We start from the raw sequence: 15,482 nt of genomic DNA on the forward strand, positions 1-15,482 counted from the left end.
AGGTTACATCACCAATAACTTTTTGTTCCCCTACGAAGGTGTTTTTATTTTTATAATTTTTTTTGGCCAGGCTAATTCTGTAGATGATGTGATAAGTACATTTAAAATCCTTGGAGTAGTTTTTCTGAAGCCCACTCATCAAGCACATGGTGCAATGTTGTTTCATGCAAAGCCACACTGCACTGCCACCACCAAGTAAACCTTATTGCCCGAGATCCAAGAGGAGCAATGTGGCTTTCAGCCTGGCTATGAAAATATGTAACAGGACCTTTTTACTCTCAAAACTGCTGAGGGGTTCATGTTTTTTCTGTCTGTATTTAGTTTTGTAGGTCAGAATAAGGCCTACAACCATGTTCACAACGGTATGATGTGGGGTATACATTGAGACTCTTAGCGACTTTAGAGGGCAATTTTCTTTGTACGCCTAAATCAAGGACTGATCCTGCAGTTCATGTTAGAATTCAGTGTTTCAACTAGTCACTGTCTTATCTTTGTTAATCATGCACAAAATTTCAGTGAGAAATTATGGAAAAGAATCTCTTTGCCTTTCACAGACGTGGACCGTAAGGCCAGTATCTCCAGTCTGCGCTGGAGTGGTTCAAGTGAAATTGCAAGGATGAAAGTCAGTTCCTTTAAGTTTAAGGCAATTGGGCCTAGTGCCACAACATTTTTTATTCTTGTCATAAATTTCTCTTACCTACTCTCCAACATTAACTTCAGTTAATGATCGTAAATATTCATTGTAAACGTGATGCAGTTCACCTGTGTGTAACTGAGTACGCGTTTCTAAAAAAATGTAAATCTGAATTAAAGCCGCAAGCAGACGTTGGACGGCCCTCGCGGCTCAGCATGACTTCAGCTGCAATAAAGCAGGTACTGCGCTAGTCTATGGTGTTAAAGAAAGAGTTGAATCAAATAGCAAATGACCCCCTCTTGGCACCTGATATGGCCCACCGTGTGAATACCAGGGGAAGATCCGGCCCTCACCTGAAGGACTATATATCCCCTGAATGTCTGTAGGTCCCCTAAAATGAACAAAAGCAAGTTGCTGGGAAATGGGATGTTGCAAGAGCTCCCCTGATTTCCTGAACCTGGTTTCCAGGCAACATGATCTGAAATAAGCGGAAGAATATCCATTGCTAGATGGATGTATATTTAGATTAACAGATTGAAATAAAAAAGAGACACAGAAAAAAATTGCCTTTTATTTTAAAGAATTTGTTGTTGGGTACTGTTTTTCTGTTTGTTTTTTCTCCAACCAGTTTGTTATTTGATTCTCAGCAAATGATCCATTATCAGTTATAGACTGAAAGCCCTAAAACACAGAAACCCATCTCCCCTTCCTGAGCAGAATCAGTCTGGCAGATAACCGTATAAGATTCTCTTCACTTTTACATCTGTGGTCATAAAATCCTTTTTTGCAACTGGTTTTGCGGTCTATCAATCCATCTTCTTCTGTTTATCTGGCGTCAGGTCGCATGTGTAGCAACTTCATTAGGGAGGCCCAGACGTTCCTCTTCCCAGCCACTTGGGCCAGCTCCTCCAAGAAATCCCAAGTCATTCCCAGGCCATCCGTGAAATACATTCCCTCCAGGGTGTCCTGGGACTCCCTCTGGGTCTCCTCCCAGTGGGAAATGCCCAGAACACCTCACAAGGGAGGCATCCAGGAGGCATCCTAAGCAGATGCCCGAGCCACCTCACCTGCACCTCTCGACTTGGGGGAGCAGTGGCTCTACTCTGAGTCCTCCCTGAATGACTCCTCACCCTATCTCGAATGGAGAGCCCAGACACACTATAGAGAAAACTAATTCACCTGCTTGTATCTTGTTCTTTCAGTCATGACCCAAAGCTCATGACCATAGATGAGAGTAGGAATGTAGATCGACCCGTAAATCGAGAGCTTTTCCTTTTAGCTCAACTCTTTCTTCACCACCACAGACCGGTACAGCACCCGCTTCACTGCACTAATCCGCCTGTCGATTTCCCGCCTCATCTTCCTCTCATATGACCCCAAGATACTTAACATTTCTTAACTAGGGGCAGTACATCCTCCCCAACCCGGAGAGGGAACTTTACCCTTGTCAGGCTCAAGATAATGGTCTCCGATTTGGAGGCTCTGATCCTCATCCAGGCCGCTTCACACTTAGTTGCAAACCACTCCAGTGAGAGTTGTAGATCAAGCCCTGATGAAGCAAAAATAATCACTTTATGAATAGCAGAGACGCAGTCCTAAGGCCACCTCAACACCTTGGCTGCACCTAGAAATTCTGTTCTTAAAAGTTGTATACCTTTAGGTCATTCAGAGACGAAGAAGAAGATCACAGGCTTCCAGCAGAAGAATGATCAGACAGATGGAAAGTCTGGACAGAGCCAGTGAACTGAATACATTTTTCAGTAGATTTAGTTTAGAAACAAACTCAGCATCCCTATCTTTTGCCCACAGTCACATAGACACCCTGCCTTCCTCTGCCATTGACTCTCCCTTGGTTCTATGATTTTTTTTGTCAGTCAAAAAAGAAGATGGTGCTGCTCCCTCCACCTTTCACATATGTCTCAATGGTGTCAGCCCCAGAGTACTAAAGGCATGTGCAGAGCAGCTCGTGGTATTCTACATCACCTCTTCAACATTAGACTGAACCAGGAGACAGTTCCAGTGATGTGGAAGACTTCCTGACTTAGCTAACTATATTAATAGACTTGTTGCTCTGACATCCCATATCATTGTCCCAGAGAGACTTCGGTTGGCTCACCTCAGCAAACAAACAAGCAGCTATCAGGACTCCCTGTTAAAACTGTCATGCCAGTGTCCTTATCGCCTTGGAGTTGAAGTCAAAGATGCCATCATACACCTGCTTCAAAAAACCCACTGTAATTTAGGGAAGGCAGACAGAACTGTGATGATTGTGTTCTTTGATTTATTTAGTGCATTTAATACAATTCTGCTTGACTTGCTTTCTGAGAAACTTCAGAAGAGTCAGGTGTAGGCATCAACAATTGCCTGTACTGTATCAGAGACTACATGTTTTTTGACTTAAGGGTCAACTGTCTAAAAGATTTTATTTTTAGGTTATATTGTCCAGCCCTATGACAATAGAGCTTTTTCAGTCAGAAGCTCCTCCAGATCCAGTGTCTGACAGACTACTCCAGCAGATCCTTCCTGCCTACAGCTATCAACACCTACAACTAATCAAAGAAATAGCAAAACAAAAAAGTAGCTCCTTGAGCATTTTATTTTTTACTTTGGGATTAATGAAGTAGTTTTGAATTGAATTTTACTTGTCCTTGCATTTTAAGTTTTCTTTTTTTTTTTCTTCTCATGTCTTGCCACATACATTTCTTCTAGTGGAAAGGTGTTACATTAACACAAAATGTTAGATAGGGAAATTGCCTCAAAATTAAAAACTTGAGAGGTTGTTCCCTTTAGTGTTTTGTCCTGTCTGTAAGTATTTTATGTAATAAGATTTTAAATTAAATCTTGACAATCTATGAAATATACTGCAAAAGCAAACTACAACTTTAAAAGATTCCTGAGAGATCCCCCTAAGAGCAAAGTATTTTCGAAACAATCTATGTAAATACACATTTTTGGTTGATTCTTCTCAAAATATTTTTGGAGAATATTGAATGAGATTCTCCAAAAATGAGTGTGTAAACACATCTTAGACAGGTGTGCAAACGTGGCTAAGAGCAAAATGTAAGGACCCTTGCGAATCATCTACTGATTCATCTTTTTCCTTTGGGTAGATCACAGCATTGATCTTGGGCAGATGGACGTCGCTGTGAATGCTGTAGCCGGAGCCCTGAAGGCTTTTTTTGCTGACCTACCCGACCCACTGATCCCTTACGTTCTTCACCCAGAGCTAGTGGAAGCTGCAAGTAAGACTTTAAAGACAAAGTAGATATTTAAATTCTGGTTTGTTTTTACCTGATGTTCAACTCAAGTCTAATAAACAGTAATGGTAGACAAATTCTCTATTTCTGGATAAGGTAAGAAAGTCTTGAAGGCCTTTCTGTATGTCTCCAGGAATAGTCAACTTTACATGTGAATCATAAAAAAGAAATTGAAAATATACATTTTAATCTTGCAGTACCTAACACAAAATACTAAAAACAGTGCAATATTAAACTTTTCTTCTCCAGTATATAATTTCACTCCCCAACTCACGAGCTTTGTAAATTAAAACATGCTTTATCTCCCTCTGTATTTGTGTTTTGGTTAGAAATCATGGATTACATCGAACGGGTGCAGGTGTTGCGAGAGATTGTGAAGAAGTTTCCTTCAATCAACTACCAGGTCTTCAAATACATAATTACACACCTTAACAGGTAAAAAAAACCTACATTTTGCAAAATAAGCAACAAAAAACTTTCAATAATAAACCTAGGCAAACAATGAGATGCATTTAAAGGGATCCACAATAAGTTGAACGTGTTTGCCTGAAAATATTGTACTTTAAAAAATGCATGTGACACATAAATACTCAATTACTTTAAAATGTATATATCGTTTTTTACATTTTTACCCATGGAAGTCAGCAGCAAGGCTAACAAGGCTAGAGGTGCATTCAGACCGAGCGCTGTGCACAAGGTGAGGGCGGTGGACTTGCACAGTATCCCTATGCAAACCACACGGGGACTAAGCCAGCAGTGAATCCCAGTGGTGAATCCCACACTTTTCTACTAGATAGAACTGAGGTGTTGTCAAACAGCTGCACCGTGTGGAGAGAGCGAAGTGTTGACTGCTGAATCTGAAGTTTTTTTGTGAAACCGTGTCACAGCAACCAATCAGTGACTGGTTGTGAAGTAGGTTAAAGAATTGCTGCCGAGGCAAAGCTTTTTTAAGGCAAAATGGAAACTAGTGTTATAATAATGTTAAAGGATGAAATTAGCAATGCTATAAAGAGGTTTTTAGGTGACCTTTATAAAAGCCGTTTTAATTTAGCCATAGGACTCTTCGTCTTCCTCCCATACCTTCAGCAAGGACTCTGGTCTGTCATTACCCACTCCCAGCACACCTCCTTGTAATACTACTAGGAGGTACCACCGAATCCCACCGTCATCCAGATGCAGCTCTGGGTGAACCAAAGTGTTCTACTTTTTCAGCACCTCTGGGTTTTTTCAAAGAATCCTTGTTTTCCCCAAGCCGATATAAAAGTTGTGCATAGAGAACAATGTAGCAGAGGTCTGTGTTGTTACGTTTTGCCTGTGATTTTATTGTGAGCGAGACCTTGATAAGAAATGTTATGGGGTTGCTCAGGGTAATTGCAGGAAGGCTGATGAACTAGTAAACAATGTGAAACATTTTTCCACAGTTTTATCTAGTAGCAAAATGTGAATGTGTGAGAGCATTCCACTTACTTAATAAGTTAAAAAAGCCCACTGTTATTTTCAATGCCAGTGTACGAATCTTGTGTTGTGCAGTAACTTCATATTCTGTTACAAGCACAGCACTAACAGCTGTTGGGATGGTGACATCATTGGCCAAAATTAAAAGTGATTCCATCTTAAAAACCCTATCAGCACAAACGACAGTTTTACCTGCTCAAATCAAGTATCACTGAAAAAAATATATAATTTTTATTTAATTAAAAATGATGGTTGTCCTTAGGCCTTGGTGATGAACCAGATTTTTACTGGTACCACCATTCACTACGATAACTAGGGATGGGCATCGAAAACCGGTTCCTGTTTAGAACTGGTTCCGTGTATTCCAATTCCATGGCACCGTTTGGCAGCTCGCTTAACGACTCCAGACAGCACCAGAGCCTAGCTCTGGGCAGCATGACTTGCGTTTTTTACGCAGGTTAAGCACACGGCATTCAGTAAGAAAATACGACGTGACCAGGCTCGAGTCTAGAAAAGCTAGGGCCGGGCGATAATTCAATAACGATATATATCGATCGATAGACGTGTGGCGCAATAGAAAAAAAGAGTCGATAAAAGTTCGATAAAGAAACGCAGTTTTCCTTCCTTCTCATTGTAGCCTAGCATGTAGGTTTATGCTAATCACTACTTCCTCCCAACCAATCACAATTGCGGACCCAGGCACGCCGTCACAAATCGCCGCCCTCTCAAACCACAACACAGAGCACATGAAGATGTCGCAGCAAGGGGAGGCGGAGGAAATTGTTCCAAAGAGAGGTTTTTGTAGTTCGCCAGTTTGGCAGTATTTCGGTCATGGCAAGTCGGACAAAAAACAAACCACAGTCATCTGTAAAGGAGTTGTGTAGGGAACCAGTGAAAACCAAGTCTGATAACACAACCAACTTTTTTTATCATCTCAGCCGCTCACACCCGCAGGAGTACGAGCTGTGTAGGCCCCGGCGCGGCTCTCCTCCGACGAATCTTTGGGAAAATATATATATATTTTAAATTCTGGGCAGTTTCCCTCGTAGTTCTAACAATTGATTGAAAAATGCTGAGGGGCCAGCAACTTCAAATTAATAACTCAGGTTGAAGCAGGAATGCGAGTGGTGGCCGGGGGGGTTGGTGGGGGGGGTCCATTTATTTATTTGTTATCTTTATTTTGGTCACTTTTCTGGTCACTTTAGTTTATTCTTTGTCAGTATTTAATAACATAACTCAGGTCTCCTAAAGCTACAGTGTGTAATAATTACAGGGATATACAGTCAGAAATGTAATATATTATACATAACTATGTTATTTATCATCATCTACGAGCTCAGCCTCTTAACCTTAATATTTGCGTTGCCTTAGAATTCGTTATTTATAATTACATAGGAGCGGGTCTCGCAGCCATGGAGGCAGACATCTTTGCGCTACGGCAGCGTAGAGCCAACAAACTAGCGATTGCGAGATTGCCCATTACGCTCGAAAGTAACTACGGCAAGTTGAGAGAGATGAACTGAGACGGTACTGAACAATAGATGGCAGTATTATGCCTGAGAATACTATCTGTAAAATTATCTATGTAAACAAACCTCATCACTTGAGAAGGTAGGTGATGCGGACGTCGTGGAAGACATTTTGTCCCGTAATGCTCGCCGTACTGTTGGGGGGGGAGAAGCGGTGGGGGGGAGATGTTCATGTTGCTGCGGTCTGCAGTCTGGAGGTTAGAGGTCGCTAAAAATTACACACTGTAGCTTTAAGTTATTTTTCTTTAAAACAATTCTGTTATGGTTAAAAAAGTTGATTAAATAAAGATTTAATTAGAAGTCTGTGTTTGTGTTCTTTATTATAATTAAATCATTTAGCAATATCATAAAATGTCCAGGCAGAGCTGCATATAAAATATGGTTTCAAATTTTTTCAATAATTATCGATATCGATCAATATGCATTTTTTTTATCGATAAGCTTTTTTTCTATATCGCCCAGCCCTAAGAAAAGCAAAAGAAAAGCAGTCAAAGCGATCGAAAGTTTGGTTTCATTTTAAGGATGAGAAAGATGGCAACGAGGCGCTTTGCAATCATTGCACAGTGGCAGTTACATCCGTGGGAGGAAATGCATACAACATGCAGAAACACCTGCGCACACAACATAGCATACATTTTAACGAATGCTGTGTTTTTGATGCTTCTGGACAGAAGCTAAAGTTACGACTAGCATGGAAGGCAACTCTGGTGGTAAGTAGCTAGTTTTATATCACTGGCTGTGCTTAATGTGGTTCCTAGTAAATCATATGCCATTTCTGAAAATAAACCAGTTTCCTACCTCTCTGTGGGGTTATTAAGGGGGTGTGCCTTTCTTGTTAATCCAGCCCTTCATTGCTTGCATGTTTACTTATCTGGAATTCTTACCAGGGCTCGATGTTAACCATCCCCCGAGGCAAGTAGTTTTTATTGTTGGAAGAGTACAAATTTCATTGCATTTGCCCGTTGGGCAAGTGCAATGATCGCAAAAAAAAATATTTATCACTCAAAATTACTTTAAAATCACAGACATTCGATGAAAACGACCCAGAAGCGTTCCCGGCGCCATTTTTGTTGTTTTGTACACATTCTTGCGTAATTTGGAAAAGCAACTGTGACTCGACTTGTGATTTATCTTAAGTTTTTAACCTGTCAAGTTTTTTTTTTTTTAGATTGTTAACATTACAACTTATATTTTTCCAAGCACACAACAGTTTAAAGCATAGTTTAGTTTGAAAAGAATGTGCAGGAACCGCTTGGTTCGACTGTCTCGGTTCGATTCGCGTGTGTTGCGTTCGGTTCATGCGCTGCTCCTTTTTCTCATAGGCGAAGCGTGTACACTCCAGAGCAGAAGGTGGCGGTACTGCAACCAAAGCCAACCACCAGTAGTAAACAAGAAGAAGAAGCGAAGCAGCGTAGCCGGGTGTAGCAGAAAAAAATTGTTTTGGAGAATTGTGTGGGTAGGGCGAGTGGGAAAGAACAGGAGTTGGAAGACGCCCCAGCAGCACTTTATAGGTCTGCTGTATGGGACCGCTTTGCATTTAGAGTGACCTACGATGACGGCAGAAAGAAAGTTGTGGATAAAGACAGTGTGCAAGCATTGTGCAACATGTTTTGTTTATGCTAACAGCAACACGACCAACATGTCAGGCTAACAATCAACATATACCGAACCGAAAACCGTGACCACAAAACCGTGAACCGAACCGTGGATTTTGTGAACCGTTTCATCCCTAACGGTAATGTCCGCTGGCCGGTGTCAGGGCTTGCCGGTGCACTGGTGGAGCTCGGGGTCTGGGGGTGGATGCCCGGGTGGCTACTGGCTCATTCCTGGCGTCTCCGCGGGTCCTGGCCGGCCAGCGCCTTGCTGGGGCTCCTGTCTGGGGGTCGGGCGCCCTTGGGACCTCGGATCCCTGGCGCCCAGGACCAGATTCACTTCAGGGTGGCCGGCTGCCGGCACAGCCCGAGGACTCGTCCCCGCGGCTCCATGGGGCGCCGGCATGGCGGTGTCATGGGGGCTTCCTCAGGGCTGTCTCTCCTCCTCCCTTGGTGGGGGTCTGATTTCCTGGGCTGGCCCCTCCTTGATGCCTTCCCTTTTGGGGTTTCTTTGGGCGCCTGGGGTTTTGGGTCTCCCGGCGCTGGACTCAGTGCTCTGGGGGTGCGCCTCTTCGCTCTCCACAACCACTATTGAGCATTGTTTTCTATGGATAAACTTTACGTATAAAGTGCACCCTCACAAACAACTACAGGTGCTTGGTTCCAGGTACTCAGAGATTCACTTCCAAACAGAAACCCCACATTCATATCTTCAGGTAACACAGAGTACATGTCAGACTTAATAATGCTACTTCAGCGATAGTGTCAAGGTGTTGCTTTATTGTATGTCCCGTACCATGTCTTTCAGTTGTGTTGTTCTTTTTACATATCGTTACAGGTGATGAAGCAGACTGAAAATGTTTTGTCATTGTCTCGTTTCTATCTCTTTCTTTCATGTTTTCTCTTTTTTTTTTCTTTTTCTTCTTCTGTTTTCCTGCTCTATTTACATTGCAGTGTCCATATAAACTGTAAAACTCCCTGCATAATTATAATAAAGCAATTTATATGCATGAAACAAGTGAAGCAATATGGCAATTGCCATACTGCTACACTTGTGAAAGTAAAATCTGTTGGGCTCTTTTTGGCATCAAGACAATTATTCTTATTGCCACATTGCAAGACAGGACACTGTTAAAAAAAAAAAAAAAAAAAGAATGGGAGGATAGAGATAAAATGAAGCAGAACGAAGAACAGTAGTGTCTTATGTCCTCCTGTAGTCTAAGCCTATAGCAGCATAACTATAGAGAAAACTCAGGATAACCTGAGCCACTCTAACTATAAGCTTTATCAAAATGGAAAGTTTTAAGCCTACCCTTAAAAATAGACAGGATGTCTGCCTCACGGAATAAAAGTGGTAGTTGGTTCCTGATAACTAAAAGTTCGACCTCCCTTTCTACTTTTAGAAATGAAGAGATGCTAAGATAAGAGAGATGTGATCTCTCTTTTTAATTTTCATTAGAATTCTGGCTGCAGCATTTTGGATCAGCTGAAGGCTTTTAAATACAGTCTGTGGATTTCCTGATAGTAAAGAATTATAATAGTCAAGCCTCAAAGTAACAAAAGCATGGACTAATTTCTCAGCATCACCCATGGACAGGATATTTCTAATTTTTGCAATATTTCACAGATGAAAGAAGGAAATTCTAGACCCTCTTTGATTTTGGATTTAAATGACCGGTCCTGATAAAAAATAACAGATTTTTATAATAGATTGTTTTACATTATTATCTAAGATCAATTTAATCCCATCCAAATCAAGTGATTAATTAATCACCCTTTTTTTTTTTTTCAAAGACTCAGGCCCAAAATTAACCTTAACATTACCAGAGTTGTTTTTACCATATTGCATTTGATAGGTGTAGATTTAGAAATTTACTACACTCCATTACTCTCTTAAGATGTGATTCGACTTAGCCCGGTTAAGTCGACTTTTTTGTCAACCCCCTTGCTAACACTACAGGACTACATTTACTGATAATGCATTGCAGTGTAAGGAACATGGTGACTTCTGTGTAGCAATATCTGTTCTGAATGTAATGAAAAAAACAGTTAAAAGATTTTTGCTGTTTTGTTTGTAAATAAAAAAATATTAATTCTGATAAAGTGTATTCTTAGAACCTAATGGTGGATCCCTTTAAAAAGCAAGCAGACTGAAGAACGTTACTAAGCATGTGTTTAATATATCTGATTTTCATGTAGACATTATATATGTGCAACTACAGCACCAGGTAAAATTTGAAAAGCAGGAGGAACTGAAAATTAATTTGAAGAGTTGTAATTAAAGCTGACTTTCCTTGAACATAAATGCGCCTCCACATGCAGTGTCCCCTCTAAATTGCATGGTTGCGCATTGCTCGTGCATTCTCAGTGCACAAAAAAATCTGTTGAGCACATAAAATAAAATCCAAACAAACTGTGAATCTATTAGACAAATAACAATTTTTCTGTTTCATTTTGAATCCACGTGTCATTCATTTCTCAGATTAAAACCATCTATGACATTGAGAAACCACTGTTTTTTTACACTCGACATATCATAGAGAAATGGCGAACAGATATTTTTACTTGCTATGCTAAATTGAATATATTCTTTGAAAAAATTAATAGTTCCCTATTCATTCATCTAATTTTTATTTCGTTTTGGGGTCTTGTAGCATCTCATCTTTAATTGCAATCATAAATTACCTCAGCCTGCTGAACACTGGATGAGCATCTTTACTGAAAATCAGCTGTTCTGGCACACTCTTAATTTTCCATTAATGATAATTACTACATTTAAAAGCTGTTTTTGGATAAATATGTTTAACAAAATGCGAGTGTCCTTTAATAAAAGTTCTGCAAATGTATAAATAAATCCCAAAGATGCATGAATGAATAATCCAACATCAACAAGAATATGTGGTGCCCTTAATTATCAGTCTACGCTTCCAGGACAATGAAACTCTCACTGCTTGCTCTCAACATGCGCACAGTTTAAGAGGCACCTGTCCAGCATGCAGTGGGATGCTCCCTGTGTCTTTTTTATGCTGTTTTTTCTAAATTCATGTACATGATGAAACAAAAGCATAAATAGCGGTCAATCAGCACATTCTCAGATATGGTGTCTTAGGTGTGAGGAGCTAAAGGATATCTCACAGCTTCTGGAAATTTTTACTATATTTCAAACATTCAGTGCTGATTATAAATTATTGAGTTTAAGGAATCATGTCAAAACAGCATCTAGAAAGCATCTTGAAACGGGATATTTGGACAATCACTAGAAATCTAGAAGGAAGGACATTTTTTCCATTTTAAGTCAGATTTGTTCATATTCTCTTAAAATTAATTAAGGTTTTTTATTGATGGATATTAACCATGAAATGTATATATTGTGTAATTACAAAATTATTTGACAAAAAGTTACAGAAATTTATAGGGTGTTACAAGCTTCAGCATACATAATGAATAATGAGAACCTGCATCATAATGTAATAATCTCTAAGTAAACATGTAGTAAATGAAGATGCTTGTTCACTGGTATTCTTTTTTACAAATTTTTATTCAAAAAAATAAGTTGTTGCAACGTTTTGAAATTCAGTCTGTTGCGCTTTTTTGATATTAGTTCTCCAGCTGTGGAAAACACGGCACAGATGAAGCTGGAGTGCACAAAAATTTTAAGGCCAGGCGGAAGAGGTTTGGATAAACCGTCCTTTGGTTTTTCCAATATACAAGAGGATCCTGGGACCTCGCAATATTGCCCTCTGCCATGTATCTCTGCACCTCAAGGATGGCATCAGCTGTGGCACTTTTGGTCTGCCTCCCCACTTCGAGATCAAAATGTTCCCAAAGGTCATCTTAAAAAAAAAAAAGGAAAAAAAAGTATTTTAGTACATGATTTACAAACAACAAAGAAATGATGCTCAATATCATGCATGAAGTGGGGGCAGACAGCTGTTGTGAAGATGTTCCCGGCTGGGGCTCATTTGAGCTTCCAATTGAGGCACATTCTGTCCGCAGTCTGCTGTACTTCCATTTTTACTCGTTCCCGTTCCTCCTCGTACGTTTTGGCCAACAGTTGTTTGATGGTCTGAAAACCACACCAAGTCAAACCAGAAGAAAATCAATATATTTAAAATAAATTTGGTTAATAAACTACCACTTTAGATAATTTCCACACAAACCTCTCTGGTTGGCAAAACATATGAGGGCTCAAGGAGCTGAACCAGCTTCATTCTCCACAACAGCGAGGGGCTGGCAGTCCTTTACAATGAAATTAGGCACAGCCTCATCAAGCATCTGCTTCCTGGAAGCTTGATGGTTAAAAATGAGAAAGTGTAAATTATTCAGAATTATCAATAAAACAAAGTCAGTAAGTTGTAAAATACCTGTATACCTGAGTTCATCATGGGTGTATCATGGATTTCACGCTCATGCTTGGCTCTATAATGCCTCAGCATTGAGGAGGTGCTGTTATTTAAATATGCAAGCTCTGTTGAGCAATTGCGACATTTAACCTGCAGAAAATAACACAAACAGTAAACTAAAGGTCACTTTGAAATGAATTTCTACTCAGAAAATCAAGTGGAAACTCTGAGAGGAACAGGATGAAACAAGGAAATTAAAACAAATACCTTATTTTCCGAAATGACATCAAAGTGGTCCCACACGGCAGAAACCTTTCTTTTTGCTTGAGGAAGCTCCATAATTTTTGATGAATTTTATATTCGCAAAACACGCAAGATTGTTTTGGCAGATGCATCTCGTTGGCAGATGCGCTTCCTTATTAAGGTTTGTCAATCAGTTCGAAACATCGGTAAATCACGGAAAATCACGTGACCGAAACAGTTCCTGTATCGGTCACGTGATTTACCGTAGCGATACACACGTCGACACAGGTTTCGCTCTATGAGACCGACACATGCGCCGACGCATCGGTGTTGCCCGACCCATGACTAATAAGTAGGGTGTGGGAAATAAGTAGTCACTAGCTTTTTTCAATTAAAAAGGAAGATAGAGAAAATACTGTTGACAAAGGATAAAGTAAAAAAGCTCATAGGATGTTTTTTAAGTTCCATTTAATTCAATTCAATTCAGTTTATTTATACAGCACCAATTCACAACACGTCATCTCAAGGCACTTTAAAATTCAACCAGATCATACTCAGAGCATGCTTGTAGTGACAGTGGAGAGGAAAAGCTACCTTTGGGACCTTAAAAAGCTGTTTACACTTTCCCTAGAAGGAATATTGTCTTCAAAGCTAGCTCTGGCCAACTGCCACTTCTCCCCGACACTGTGCTCTGTCTTCCCTGTTTTATTGTTTGCTGTAAACAAATATAAGTGAGAAAGAACACATAAAAATATCAAACAATAATGACGCCCCTTTTTGGTACTCCCAAACTTATAACTGGAAGGGAAGAGAAAGAGTATCAAGTAAATAAAGCACTTTGAGTCCTATCATAATAAACACACTTTTATGTTTTGTACAGCTATTAGGGACTTAATTTAGGAGCCTGTTGTAAAAACCAATGCTGACTTAACCATGTTGATCATTTACATTGGGATACTTTGATAGAAAAATTTCAGTGAACACTTTTTAAGTTTCTAAACATAAAAACACCTCAGAAATGTATTTCCCAAATGCTAAACAGGTTTATAGTGAGCTGTGATTCAGATGTCCTATACCTAAACTTGTATGTTTGTGCTTGCATAAGTTGTCTATTGACAATGTTTTCTCTAATCATTTTGAAACTCTTCCTTTGTCAGGGTGAGCCAGCACAGCAAGACTACGCTTATGACAGCTGACAACCTGTCCATTTGCTTCTGGCCCACTCTAATGCGCCCTGATTTTGAGAACAAGGACACACTGTCGACTACAAAGCTGAACCAGGCAGTCATTGAAACTTTCATCATGCAGAGTGACTATTTCTTCCATGGAGGTGAAATAGCAGAGAGCTCCAGCAGTGAGGGGACACCACCAGCACATTGCCACAACATGGTGGAGACGCTTCTCCCCCTGCAGCTGCCCCCACCTCTGCAACCACAACAGATACACATTGCACCCTGATCCCACTCACTAAAGACACAACTGGCCATTTTTGGACATTAGGAGTTATTATGTGCTTCCAGCTGCAATCTTCAGGAAATGCTGGCTGTCATAATTGGCTCTTTGAATTAGTGGCTGGTTGATATCAGCAAAATACCTTAATAACCATCAGTTTATATTTTTTTCTTCTACCACTGGTCATCTTCTTTTAACTATTGGTTATGCAATTCATGTCACATTTTGGAATGCATTGTTTAGATCTTATTTCACAGTGGCTGAATACAGTGATGAATTACCTGGTCTGAATGGGCACATAGGATTTTTTTGGAGTTAGACATAGTTTCATGGAACACCTAGAACCTTTTGGGGTAACAATTCAATTGTCTTCTTCTTGAGAAATTAGATCAGGATGTTTTTGCCATGCTCTGCTTAACAGCTCCTGAGCACAACTTAAAGGAAGTTAAACATTACAACTGCTACTCTAACCTCTAAACTCTGACACTGAAACACCGACCAAGGGGATTATAGTCTTCCTGCAAATTTTGGTACAGGTTATGTAAGCTTTGGTTACGGATGAGACTCAACATTAAAACTTAGAAACAGAATTTTTGAATGCCCTGCACCTTAAAAAAAAACAACAAAAAACTCTGGGTTTTAACACTAAATGACTTGATAAAAAATACATTTCCCACTACACAACCTTAAAGGACAGTCAATGTATGATTATATCAATAGTCCATGTAGTAAGTCCATGTCTATTTGCTTGTATTGTTGTTATTTTATATATTATGTAGCATCTGATTTATATCCATGTTGTGCGTCTGAGCGGGTGTTGTTATTATGATGCTGATGATATATCTGATATGTCATTTGTATTAATTTACCTGTGGTCTGTATTTCAACCTGTCTTTATCTTCTCATGAGACTAAATGGGGCACAAAAGGGAAATGAGATATAAACATACAGACATACAGGCTGATAGCAAACTGTAC

At 39.9% G+C, this 15,482-nt stretch overlaps 1 protein-coding gene across 1 annotated transcript in view; it reads left to right on the forward strand.

The window, feature by feature from the left end:
- arhgap5 (Rho GTPase activating protein 5) overlaps positions 1–14,648 on the forward strand; it is a 57,812-nt gene extending 43,164 nt beyond the window's left edge. Inside the window, exons 5-7 of the mRNA XM_038303140.1 lie at positions 3,745–3,876; positions 4,221–4,326; positions 14,211–14,648. Coding sequence (XP_038159068.1) covers positions 3,745–3,876; positions 4,221–4,326; positions 14,211–14,511 — 539 coding nt within the window. The 3' untranslated portion in view covers positions 14,512–14,648. The remainder of the gene's footprint in view (positions 1–3,744; positions 3,877–4,220; positions 4,327–14,210) is intronic.
- Positions 14,649–15,482: the final 834 nt, after the last annotated feature.

The sequence above is a fragment of the Cyprinodon tularosa genome, unplaced genomic scaffold (genome assembly GCF_016077235.1).
Source record: "Cyprinodon tularosa strain WSP-4 unplaced genomic scaffold, ASM1607723v1 ctg1134, whole genome shotgun sequence".
Lineage (NCBI taxonomy): Eukaryota > Metazoa > Chordata > Actinopteri > Cyprinodontiformes > Cyprinodontidae > Cyprinodon > Cyprinodon tularosa.